This window comes from Eschrichtius robustus, chromosome 3, assembly GCF_028021215.1.
Source record: "Eschrichtius robustus isolate mEscRob2 chromosome 3, mEscRob2.pri, whole genome shotgun sequence".
NCBI classification, from domain to species: Eukaryota; Metazoa; Chordata; class Mammalia; order Artiodactyla; family Eschrichtiidae; genus Eschrichtius; species Eschrichtius robustus.
The window spans coordinates 149,736,267-149,749,074 of record NC_090826.1 but is presented as its reverse complement, the minus strand read 5'-3'; the positions used below and the strand labels follow the sequence as shown (position 1 = coordinate 149,749,074).

Sequence of the window (12,808 nt, the reverse complement as noted above, 5' to 3'; positions counted from 1 at the left end):
TGACTTACATGCTCCTTCAAACTAAGAAATTGTGAAAAAGTAGAAAAATATTTAAGAACCAGGAAAGCCATTTCTGGTTTATTAATAAATAGGAAGAAAAATATGAAGACTCAGTTAGTCTGAAAACCTAACAATGTAACACCTTAAAACACAGCTTTTGCTTTATAGTAGTTAAAAATTTAAAACATTTGGTTGGTTAAAATAATTGCATGTATATTTATATTTTATTCCATTCCACAGAAATTGGAAATAGTTTTATATGTGTTTGTAGAGAAAAAAATATACAATTACATAAGACTTGTTTAAAATAGTATTATTCACAGTGAGGTGTTAAACCCCTAAGGATATTCAGTGGTGGGTTCACAAAACTTACAAAGTAAATATGCCATATCTTCCAGAAACAAGAGTGTTACAATGATTTTTCCTCTGGGAGGGTGGGGAAGGGGCAACCTGAGAGGTAGGTTGGGGATGAATACTGTTCTCCTAAGTATACATAGCATAAAGAGGCTGTGACGGTTAATTTCATGTGTCAACTTGACCGGTCCACAGGGTGCCCAGATACTTGGTCAAACATTATTTTGGGTGTTTCTGTGAAGGTGTTTTTGGATGAGATTAACACTTAAATCCTTAGCCTGAGTAGAGCAGATTGTTCTCCCCAATGTGGGTGGGTCTCATCCAATCAGTTGAAGACCTGAATAGAACAAAAACGCTGAACCTCTTCCAAGTGAGAGAATTCCTACTGTTTGATGGGCTTTGAACTGGGACATCAGCATTTTTCCTGCCTTCAGACTTGAGCTGAATCATTGGCTCTTTGGACTAGAACTACACCATCTGCCCACCTGGGTCTCCAGCTTGCCAACTCACCCTGCAGATCTTGGGACTTTCCAGCCTCCATAATCACAGGAGCCAATATACATATGATAGCTAGATGGATAAATAGATAGATAGATAGATAGATGATAGATGGATCCATCTCCTCTGAAGAACCCTGATCAAAACAGAAGCCAAGAACATTCATACTTGACCTGTTGAATTAGAAATGATTCCCTTCCCAAAGTCTTCACTAGTATTTACTAACTTCGGTAAACAAAATAATAACCATTCCATTTCCAAATTGGCCTCAAACAGAAATTGACATAACATAAAAATAAATTGTAGAATCCAGGTGGTTGGTAAATTAATTCTCCCTGTATAATTCTTTCTACATTTCTGTATGTTTGCTAATTCTCATAACAAAATATTGAGGAAAAGAAATTTATTGGCCAGCCAAGATGGCTGCCGCCGCGGTGAAGGCTGCACGAGGGTGGTCGGGCTTTCTGCTGGGCGTGCGGAGTGTTGTCCTGCGACTTCCAGGGCTGAATACCAGCTATGGTCCTGAATACCAGGACCCCCAGCTTGACAAGGAATATTACCGCAAGCCCTCGGCTGAGGTGACTGAGGAGGAAAAGTATGAGCGGGAGCTCAGGAAGACTCCGGTTATCAAAGCTGCTCCAGCGACGAAAACAAGCTCTGTGTTTGAAGACCCAGTGATCAGCAAATTCACCAACATGATGATGAAAGGAGGAAACAAAATACTGGCCAGATCCCTCATGACGCAGACTCAGGAAGCTGTGAAAAGGAAGCAGTTTGAGAAGTACCACGCTGCTTCTGCAGAAGAACAGGCAACCACTGAACGCAACCCTTACACCATCTTCCACCAAGCACTGAAAAACTGTGAGCCTGTGATTGGGCTGGTACCCATGCTCAAGGGTGGCCGTTTCTATCAGGTCCCTGTGCCGCTAGCCGACCGGCGTCGCCACTTCCTGGCCATGAAGTGGATGATTACTGCGTGCAGGGAGAAGAAGCTCCGGCGGATGCTGATGCCCGAGGAGCTGTCTCGGGAACTGCTGGAGGCTTTTCACAAGCGGGGCCCTGTGATAAATAGAAAGCACGACACGCACAGGGTGGCCGAGGCTAACCGCGCGCGGGCCCACTACCGCTGGTGGTGAGGCGCGGGCGGAGGAGCTGGGAGGAGCCCAGCGCGCTCTGTTGCAAGAAATGGCGTGAGCCACCGCCATGTTGCAGAACCCCTGTGGGTTAAGCGTACGCTTCCCTTTCAAGGGCAGGCGGGCCTCATAAGAAGGATGGAGCAGCATGTTTACTGATTGTTAGTCCTTTCTTTGGGGGCTAGAACTCGCTCTCCCTGCCCCATCTCCTTGCAAAGAGGGGACATATCAACTTGGATTTCCCCCAAGAAACTTAGGGCTCATCCAGCCCTTCTCGTCCTTCAGATTGGAGTGGATGTTTGGGTGATATGAAAGGAAGCAGTTTTAGTATCAGAAAAAGTTTATTAGAAAATTCTCATCCTGAGCTAGTGTAGCACGTGATGTGGTATTGCCATTCATTAAAACCAACTGGAGGAAACATGCTCGGTTCCAAAGTGGTCCTTGTACAAAATGTATAAAAAGCAGTTTCTGATGTGAAAAAAAAAAAAGAAATTTATTTAAAATGCATAGGTTGTGAGAAAAAAAAAACCTTTAGGTTAAAAAGGAAAATGAATGTTTATAGATAGAATAAAGTGGAACAAAATCCTTACTAGGATTTTAAATCAATTGAGTTTAATTCAAACCCCCCCAATTCCAAAATGGCAGTAACAAGATGCCATCTCAGCAGATGACCTTGACCTTAATTCATAGACAAGAATGACACCTTCAGGTATGAAGTACCCCAAATGTCCAGCACCCTCTCCTACAGACTTACCTCCAAATATCTCCTTTTTAGCTTTCTCTAGTCTCAGAGGATGAAGTGTACTGCCTCTTGGTCAAGACCAATCCAGCCACCTTGTCCTTGTCGCTCCTTCATTCTTCAAAGTCTTGCTCCATCAGTTAATCTCTCTCTGCTCTTGTTTCTTCAGCTCCTTTCTCATTACTGGTTTCTTCCCCTACAATATTTATGAAATGCTTAAGAATCGACTTTTCCAAAACATCCCTTCTTTGTCTCAGATACACAAGATAACTATTTCATGGAGATTCCTGTTTAGAAGATTCTGGGTCTTCCTTGGGTAATGCTGGTCTGTGAACTGTCTGTTACTGATCAGAGATTGAGATAAGGAAGTTTCATCAAAGTGTAAAGCAACTACACCAATAAGCACGCAGTTTCATTCAGCTTTTTTTTTTTTTTTAAGTAAGACTTTCTCAATGAAATAAACAGTGTGTTCGTTTATATTCTGGCACCTTGCCTCACTATGGTTACGGTCTAGTAATGAACAGTTTGTGGACCGGCACCCATCAGTGGACTAGCTTGTTTGTGGACTACACATGGAGTAATACTGACTGGAGTGACAATAATGCAAATCTCACTATATCCCCACACCAACATCCTACCCCGGTCAAGTGAGGCTGGAGAGAGAATTGTCAGAATTAACTCAGTTACGTGTTCAGATTACACTTCTAAGACATAGATCACGTATGTTTGAATCAACATCCCTCTAGAAAACTGTTTTTCAAACTACAGCTCTTGACCCAAACTACTTCCTAAGAATTGTTTTATGGACCTTTTGATTCAGTTATATTTATATATTTTTGATAGGTTATTGTTTAAAAATATTCATTCCCCTTATCTCCGTGAGTATACTTTTCTGTCCTTGACTTAGGGCTTGCCATTGACTTGCTTTAGCCAGTGGAATGTTAGATGTGACATGATCAAAGGTTTGAAGAATATTTGTGCAACTGGGCTTACAATTTTGCACCTCCGCCATTTCCATAAGAAAAATATGCTCAGGCTAGTCCACGAGTATCAATAATAGGATGAGAGACGCATGGGGCAGAACCACCCAAGCTAGACCCCACCAGCCAGGATCAGTTTATATCAGCTAACCACCCACCAACCCACAGACCCATGAGCAAGCCCTGCCAAGATCAGCCGTGACACCCAGCTGAGTCCAGCATAGATCAGCTGACCCTAACCAACACACAACTGAGTGAAAGAAACGCTTGCTCTTGTATATCCCTAAGATGTTCTGGCTGCTTTATTACAAAGAAATAGCTGATTGATACACATTTATATGTCTGTATTGGGTTGACAATATAATGTGTATTGCAGTGGGTAACAAAAGGTTTGAAAGCCACTGGTCTAGAAAAATACCATGTTTCTCCTGCATTCCTTGCTATTTAATGAACTTAAAGGAAGTTCCTGTCTGGGAGTGGCTGCTTGCAGTAATAAAGAATGAAGGTAAACAGAAAATAGAGCTGAGAGATGAGAAATGAGGGGGGGGGGGGTTCAGAAAGAGACAGAGACTAATAGCAACAAGCCTTTATTTTATATGCTGAGGTCCCTAAAATTGACTGTTTCCTGTTGCTTTTTCTTTGAGAAGCTTTTCTCAAGTTCTAATACAATAGTATTTATTAATAGTATTAAGTCCTGGTTTTCACACTGGCATATATTCATTGTTTATAATCCATCTCCTTGCAGTATTCTTAGCTTAAATCATATATAAAATTAAATGTTGGAAACAAAGGTAGGATTTTTCTTCACAATTTAATTCATCCTACCCATATCATTACATCTCAAACTATAAAATGTTGGATGCTTCACAGAGGCTTAAATATCTTATCATTAAAACACTTTAGTTTCAAAATGCAATTCATGGCTCAGAAGTAATGAGAAGTAATAATTTCTAATAACTGTCTCAATTAATAACTCCCATTATTATGAATTTTATATTTACCATGTTTTCAGTACTCCATTTAAGAGGGCTGCCCACCAGGTGAGGGTTACAGCAATAAGACCTGTGGGGTGAGTCACCCACAGTAAGGGCTGAGGGACAGTGGAGGAGGTAAAGGCCTTTTTTTGGGGGGAGGGGGATTTATTTTATTTTTTATTTTTGAATTTTATTTATTTTTTAAACAGCAGGTTCTTATTAGTTATCTATTTTATACATATTAGTGTATATATGTCAATCCCAATCCCCCAGTTCATCCCAACACCCCCCCAGCCCCCTACCCCGGTAAAGGACGTTTGAAGACCAACAAAAACACCCCCAGAATTTGGAACTGCCATAACCAGCGAGTGTTAGAGAAGCAGCAGTAATGACAGAGTGAAGGTTACCACACTAAGAATAGTGAAGTAAGAAGACAATCTGCCTCCATTCTTCTTCTTCCCTGGACCCACTTCAAAGGGCTGGGGGATGACGGGGGGAGGGTCCCATACCCACTGCAAACCCCACAAATTTGGCCTATGTTAAATAGAACCGCATTACTCTGATAACCGAAAGTAATGGAATTAGATCAAGATGTAGCTAAGAAACCCTGTATCCAGAGGGAAAGGGGAACTTTTTAACAGTTACTTTTAAAAAATCCTGTTTATATCCTAATAAATTGAGATTCTTTAGGGAACCTCTCTCTTTGTATTGTTATCTCTAGGAATATTTCTATCCAAATAAGGGACCATTGTATATATTTGGGGTGCCATCTCCTTGGTCAGTTCTGGAGAAGCTTTGATTTTACTTCTAATCTCTATATTTAATAATAATAATAATAATTAACTTATGAATATTTACTATGTGCCAATGACTGTGTTTTTGTCAATGTCTAAGTGCCAAATTTATAGATTATCCTATACATTATATTTAGATTACTATCTCCAATCTCCCAGAATTTATTTTAGGAGCCCCTAATCTCATGAGCAGCATGTTTCTGAAACATTCTCAAGTTACTTTCACATGTCAATTTAATGTTAGTTTGTATCCGTTTCAGAGGTTGACGCATCTAATCTTATCCCCGGATCTTCAGATTACCTCACAATTTGGATTCTATAGTTCCCTATAGACTGATTTTAATGAATATTCGTTTGTTTTTTTTTTTTTTTTTGGCTGCGTTGGGTCTTCATTGCTGCGCGTGGGCTTTCTCTAGTTGCGGCGAGCAGGGGCTACTCTTCGTTGCAGTAGCTTCTCTTGTTGCAGAGCATGGGCTGTAGGCACGTGGGCTTTCATAGTTGTGGCACGTGGGCTCAGTAGTTGTGGCTCGCGTGCTTAGTTGCTTTGCGGCACGTGGGATCTTCCCAGACCAGGGCTAGAACCCATGTCCCCTGCATTGGCAGGTGGATTCTTAACCACTGCACCACCAGGGAAGTCCCTAATGAATATTCTTGCAAACACCTTTTTTAAGCAAGAAAAATTGATTTGTGAATTTTCTTTTATGATTTGTGAAGCCAAGGGAAAGAAATGAATGAGTTGGTATATTCTGTATCAGGGGCAGAATTAAAATATAAACTTTAAACTTTTCACTGTCTAGTCTTCTTCTTTTTTAAAAAAATTTAGCCAAACAAATCATTATAAAATCATATTTGTATGATTTAGAAGTTTAGCAAAATTGTTTAAATCACCTGCCTACTTTTAAAAGACTGTATACACATTTAAATATAATTCTCCCAGATAAAAGTCTGTATTATTTTTAAAGACAGGGAGATTTCATAGTCTCCTTTCATAAACAATTCCAGAACTTAAAAAAAAAAATTCTTCCAGAAAATGCTCTTTATGTCTAACTGCATAATTCATTCCTTAAACAAACATCTACTATGCATAGGCATTGTACCCAATGCTGAGAATATAAATTAAGACACTGTTCCTGACCTTAAAGATAAATTTCATTTATCACAGGTAGATATGCCCACAGCCAAGTCATTTAGTATGTTGGGTAAGAAAGTCAGAATTCAAAAAGTTCTCAAAAGTTTCAGGTAAGCTAAAACAAGCCAGGTGAAATTAAATGGCAATACATTTAAACTCATTTACTGAGGGTGCGGGGGGGAAGGAAAATAAAAAATCTACTGGAGTCTAAGTGGGGAGAGACCAGGCAAAACACTAACAAATGTAAAAGCCTGGAGGATGCAGTTGATTCCAGATTTAGTAACCATGTGCAGTTGTTGCCAAGAAAGCTAATTTTAGGATGGCTTAATAAAAATATGGTGCAAAGAAAAGGGGTCAAAATATTTCCAATTGATTTTGTACCAATTAGATCTCACACTGTCGTGGGGGGCGGCTTATTCTAAGTATTCAACACAAACTAGAGCACGTTAATAGGACAGTTGAAAAGGTGAAGGGTCTGAAAACAGTATCACTGTAGATTTGTCAGAGAATGATGATGTTTACCCTAAAAGAGAAGCTGAAGTGGGACATGATTGCTGTTTTCAAATATTTAAAGGACCCATGTGACAGAGCTTGCTAGCTGCCTTTCAGTACTCATTTTTCCCTTCATCCTTAGCTACAGAGCCCTGATTCTTAGCAGAGCACTTTGACATTTCCCAGCCTCCTTTGAGGTTAGTGGGCCATGTGACTAAGTTCTGAACATTGATATATCAGCATAAATGGTATATGGTACTTCCAGAAAATCTCCTTAAAGAGAAGGGGTGTGCCCTCCTGCATTTCTTCCTCTATCCTGCTGTGAGGAGTGTGATCGTGATGACTGCCCTCTAGCAGCCACTTTGGATCATAAGGGCAAAAGTGACACTCCAGGAATGGAGGAGGGGTAGGAGAGAAGGAGCCTGGGTGCCTGACACCTTCATGGCAGTTGTCATTTCAGCCGAGGACTTTCAACTTCTGGATATCTTTTACATGAAAAGAAATAAATTTTCATTTTGTTTAAGACACTGTTATTTGGGGTTTTTTCTTATATGTAGTTGAACTTTGGGTGCCAAAAAAAAAAAAAAAAAAGATATTTTCTAAGACCTAGACATCTTTAAAAAAATGAAATGATCTACTTTGTGATGCAGTTACCTATCTCTGTATCTGTTTAAATGGAGGCTGTAAGACGAGCTTCAGAAATGGTAAATATTCCAGGGGGTGAAGAGAAAGTGGGTTATAAGACCTCTAAAGTTCCTTGCAGCTCTTAAGGTATGATTTCCCCCCACCCCACCTGGGGATCAGTGGCTCTAAAAAACAAAACAAATACAAAAACACACAGCTCCTTCTTCCTGTTGAAAACATGTTTGGACTGTCCCCACCAGACTTGGTCCAACATGAGTGGCTTAGTGGTGGGTAGTCTCCTGGCCATGCTGCCTGACTCTGTCTTGGAGTTAAACTTATTCTAAGACAGGCACTTCTAAAGTAAAAATAAAGGAGAACCAAAGAGCAAATCAATAAACTCTTCAGCAAAAGTGGTGTCATAAAGACACTCATTATGAACCTGGAAATGAATAAAACAGGACCTCTGTGGAGGTCCTTCCTGTGTGCCTATTGTAGTTGGCGAATCAAGGTGTAGCCCACAATCATCACCATGCTTAAATTTTTTTCCTTTTGTAAAATGAGGATAAAACCCCTATCGCCTTTCCATCTTTCCTCTTCCATTCTACTTCCCGGCTTCTAATAACTGTAACATTACTTTGTTTACTTTGTTACATTGTCTTAATATTGTTTTTTAACTATATTTACCTGTGTTTTGTCTATTGATTCTTTAAACATTTATTTCCTCGAAACAGTAATACATACACATGGCAAAAGAGTCCAACCGTGAACAGAACACACAAGAGATAAAGTCTCCCTTTCATCTCAGAGTCTGACACCCCATCCTCTAAGCATGTATAGGCTGCTATATATATTCATAAGTGTTTTCTAGAGGCACTATTATTTTATCTTTTACATTTAGGTCCACAATCTATTTAGAACTTTTGCATAAGTAAAATGTTCACATAAGCATCTGTTTGGGAACCCTATTCAGGTCCATTGGTCTACTTTCTAACATCTGGTAGTATAAATCCCCCAACTTTGTTCTTCCAGATTATCTTGGCTGTTCTTGATTTTCTGACTTTCCATATACATTTTAGGGTCACCTTGTCAATTTACACAGACACACACAGACACACACACAAAATCTGCTGGGATTCTAGTAGGGATTAGACTGAACCTACAGATCATTTGGGAGAACAGACACTTTTACAATATTAAGTCTTCTGATCCATGAGCATAGAACATCTGTCCAGCTACTTGGGTCTTCTCTGATTTCTCTCAATAACACAATTTTCAGTACAGAGTTCTTGTACCTCTTTCATTAAAATTTATTCCTAGGTGCAGTGGGTGGGATGGTGCCCCAAAGACATTAGGTCTTAATCCCCAGAAACTGTAAAATGTTTTCTTATTTGGAAAAAGCATCTTCACAGATATGATTAAGGATCTTGAGACAGGAGATAATCCTGGACTATACAGATGGGCCGTAAATGCCAGTAGTGTCTTTCCATAATAAAGAAAAAGCGACATTCAAGACACACACGGAGGAGAAGGCAATGCGAAGATGGAGGCAGAGGTTGGAGTGATTGTGGCCTCAAGCCAAGGAAGGCCAGCAGACACGAGAAACTGGAAAAGGCAAGGAGCAGATTCTTCCCTAAAGCCTCTGGAGGGAGCGTGGCCCTGCTGACACCTTGATTTCAGACTTTCGGTTTCTAGAACTGTGAGAGGATGAATTCATTTTAAGCTACCAAGTTTGTGGTAATTTGCTACAGCTGCCACAGGAAATGAATACACTAGGTATTCAATAGTTTTGGTGCATTCGTACATGGTATCACTTTTTAAAAAATTCATTTTCTAATTGTTCAGTGCTGGTACATAAAATATAACTGATCTTTACATACTGACTGTATCGACTTGCTAAATTCATTATTAATACTAAATGGTTTATAAATTATTATAATTTTATAGAGACTATCACCCTGTCTCCAAATAACAGGTTTATGTATTTCTTTCTAATCCTTATATATTTTTACCTTGCCTTTTTACAGTCGCTGGGAGGTCTAGCACAATAGTGAATTATAAATTCTTATACATTTTGATTTTGTAACTATGAAAATGTACTGTCTGTTCCAAACTTATAATATAATGAAAATAATGTTAAAAAATTTTAATACAGTAAAAAAGTAGCCAAACAAAATAATCAACATCCTTCTAGTTAACAAATCCAAAGGACTTTTCTTAAACCCCTCTCATGACTCTGCATCCTTAGACATTATTAACCCAGACATTGTTTATTAACCCTTTTTAATGCTTGCTTCTTCCTTGTCCAGATTCTTTTCTTCCTCTAACCCCTTATAGACATCCCCCAAATTTTCTTAGAACTTTTCTCTTTCTATACTGTCCTTGTTCACTGTTGGGATACCATTTTGAGGCCTATTATTATTCTTCAGAACCCTTTTCTTCAGGGGCAAAACAGAAACTTGCTTCCCTTCCTTTTTTTAAAATGCCATACCCCAAGACCCCTTCTTCATCCGAGTAGAATGCAGTCTTCCCTGCTCTGCCTTCTTTGCTGTACTCAAGAAAATCGTGAAATCTTCTCACTTTAAGGGTTTTACTAATAAATAGAAGTTACAGAAGTCCCCAAACCTTCACAATGTTTTGGTCCTGATCTATATACAAAAATTCCTTTCTGCAGAAAAGTGGCTGGAAGGTGTTGCAAAGTTGGGGTGTCAGAAAGCTGGCTGGCCAAGCAGCCTCAGAGTGACATTTATCTTTGTGAATTCACTCAGTTCAGGGTCTGGCCTTTGTGTTACATGACCACAGATGCTGAATCATGATCATTAGAACTTGTGTATGAAAACCAAAATACCAATGTGTTAATTCACAATGAAAAATGTAACTGTCAAGGGAAACGACTATTCATTTCATTCGGCGAAGACATTCTCTCCTTGTAGAAAAATTATATGGGAATTAAAATAATATTCAGAACTGTATTTGGTAAGAAAAGGAATAAAAGATTTAGTTTTATGATTCAAATATTTAATGGCATCATATCAGGTTTTGATAGAGACGAAATTACCTCCACTACCAAAACCAGATAGGTTTTGTACCTGCTCAGGAGACCTTCCCCTTTAGACTGAGACGCTGTCAAATACTTACTTCCCAGGCTTTTCTTGGCTCAATTCCTGATTTAGACATTCTGCTTTAGGGATGTTGTTTCTTTCAGTGAACTATTTTCTGGCCAGAGAGGCTTATTTTTGGTTTGATCCATTCTGCATTGACCTACTATAGAAATCTTCCAGGACAATCTTTATTTTAAGTGTTTGAAGAATATCTTACTGTGGACCTCAAATACCACTCTGCATACATCTGCATACTAGATGTTCACAACAAGTTCTCACTTCTACTTACTGGCGAGCAAAATTAAAAGAAACAAAAACCCCAAAAAAATAAAAAAAGGAAGAAAATCCTAAGTAGCCCCCAATGCCAGGCAGCCTGGCGCAGAGCAGACGTCCTCAAATCTGGTGAACGAAAAATGCAGTTCCTACTGCTGCCTAATGAAATTCAGGAAAGCATTACAGAGCGCATCGCCTGCCAGGCTGGAAACTCTGCCAGACTGCAGCCCTGGCCTCACCTCCACTCCGGGCCTCCGCCCTCTCCAGAGTTCTGCTCCAAGGCTCGACCGCAGGTCAGCGCACTGAGAAAGCGCCAACTGGGCAAGGACCCTGTCCTAATTTTATTTCACAACTGACAGCACCCACTCCCCTAATTAAATAGCAAAGACAAAAAAAAAAAAAAAAAGGTAAGAGAAGGAAAACGGAGGAAAAAGGTTACCAAAAAAACCCAACAAAAACAACCACCTTTCAGCAATATACAGCTGTATTGCTCGGCACTGGGAACTCATCTCGGAAGCCTCAGTCTCTCCAGGGAATCAGGCCCCAGTTCTGAGGATCAGAAACAGAACTGCAGCGTCTGGATGGTTGGGACCGAGCCTACTTCTCCGGCCACCTGGGCCTCGGGACCGAAGACCTCCCTGTTACTCCGCCCGACTCCACCGCGGGCAAGCGCGCGACCCTAGCTCGACGCTGTTGGAGAAGCCCTGAAACTGGGCAGCCGGTCCTCCGCAGCATCTCAAGAGGGCCGCGCTCCCGCCGAGGTCTGCCCTGACATCTCGCCGCGCAACCCTCTAGAAAAAAGGGGGGGGCCGCACCCAGAACTCGGGCGCCTAGGGTCGCACCGGGCCCTTTCTCAGGGCGGCAGCGTTCCTTCCGCCCAGAGACGGCAAAGAGTCCGGCTGCCTCGCGTGCGCCTCCGCCCGCGCTCCGGAGCGCCCCCTAGAAAGGAAGCCCGAGAGGCGGCCGCGCCTCTGCGGCGATTTTATTAGCGCTCGGTTGGGGTTGCCCAGTCCGTCGGCGAGTGGGACTTCCCCTCCCCTCCCCCTCTTCCCCGGCGCCCCTCCTGCCCTCCCCCGCCCGGAGGCCGGAACCTCCCTGCGGAGCGGAGTGATACCGGCGGCGCCGTAGAGCTCGGCGCGGCCGAGAGGGGCGCCGGGGACTGCGCGGGGCGGCCGGCGGGCGGAGGAGGAGGGGAGAGAGGCGGGGCCGGGGCGGGTTGTTGTGAGGCGACTGCGCTATTGCCGGACCGGGGCGGTTATGGCGGCTCCATATTAACACCCTCCTCCTCCTCCGCCGCCACCGCCGTCTCCTCCTCCTCCTCCTCTCCCTCCCGCCCGCGCTCGTAAGCCATCTCCCCCTTCACCCTGACGCCTACCTCTTCTCCTCACCTTTCCCCCTCCCCTCTTCTACCATGCCCGGCATGATGGAGAAAGGGCCCGAGTTACTGGGGAAGAACCGATCGGCCAACGGCAGCGCCAAGAGCCCGGCGGGCGGCGGTGGCAGCGGCGCCTCGTCCACCAACGGCGGGCTGCACTTCTCGGAGCCCGAGAGCGGCTGCAGCAGCGACGACGAGCACGGTGGTAGCCTCGAACTCCTCCCAGCCAGCCCGCCTGCCCCCCTCCCTCCTCCCCTCCCCCAGCCCCCTCCCCTCGCCGCGCTCCCGCCCTCTCTCCCCTCGGAGCCCGGGCGCTGCGGTAGCCTCGAACTCCCGGTGCAGTGC

General features: G+C 42.5%; 1 protein-coding gene, 1 long non-coding RNA gene and 1 pseudogene across 3 annotated transcripts in view; 2 read left to right on the top strand and 1 right to left on the bottom strand.

The window, feature by feature from the left end:
* Positions 1–1,271: 1,271 nt before the first annotated feature.
* LOC137762932 (small ribosomal subunit protein uS7m pseudogene) lies at positions 1,272–1,988 on the top strand (annotated as a pseudogene).
* Positions 1,989–2,307: 319 nt separating this feature from the next.
* LOC137762933 (uncharacterized) lies at positions 2,308–12,600 on the bottom strand. Its single transcript, XR_011073652.1, has 3 exons — positions 12,477–12,600; positions 2,740–2,920; positions 2,308–2,453 (listed from the first exon to the last, which is right to left on the bottom strand). It is a non-coding gene; the product is annotated as an uncharacterized lncRNA (long non-coding RNA).
* Positions 12,195–12,808, top strand: part of RCOR3 (REST corepressor 3) — a 57,649-nt gene continuing 57,035 nt past the window's right edge. The window contains exon 1 of one of the 2 annotated variants that reach the window (XM_068541487.1): positions 12,195–12,665. In XM_068541487.1, the coding sequence (XP_068397588.1) occupies positions 12,500–12,665 (166 nt within the window). In that variant the 5' untranslated portion in view covers positions 12,195–12,499. The remainder of the gene's footprint in view (positions 12,666–12,808) is intronic. The other variant, XM_068541488.1, reaches the window with a different exon arrangement.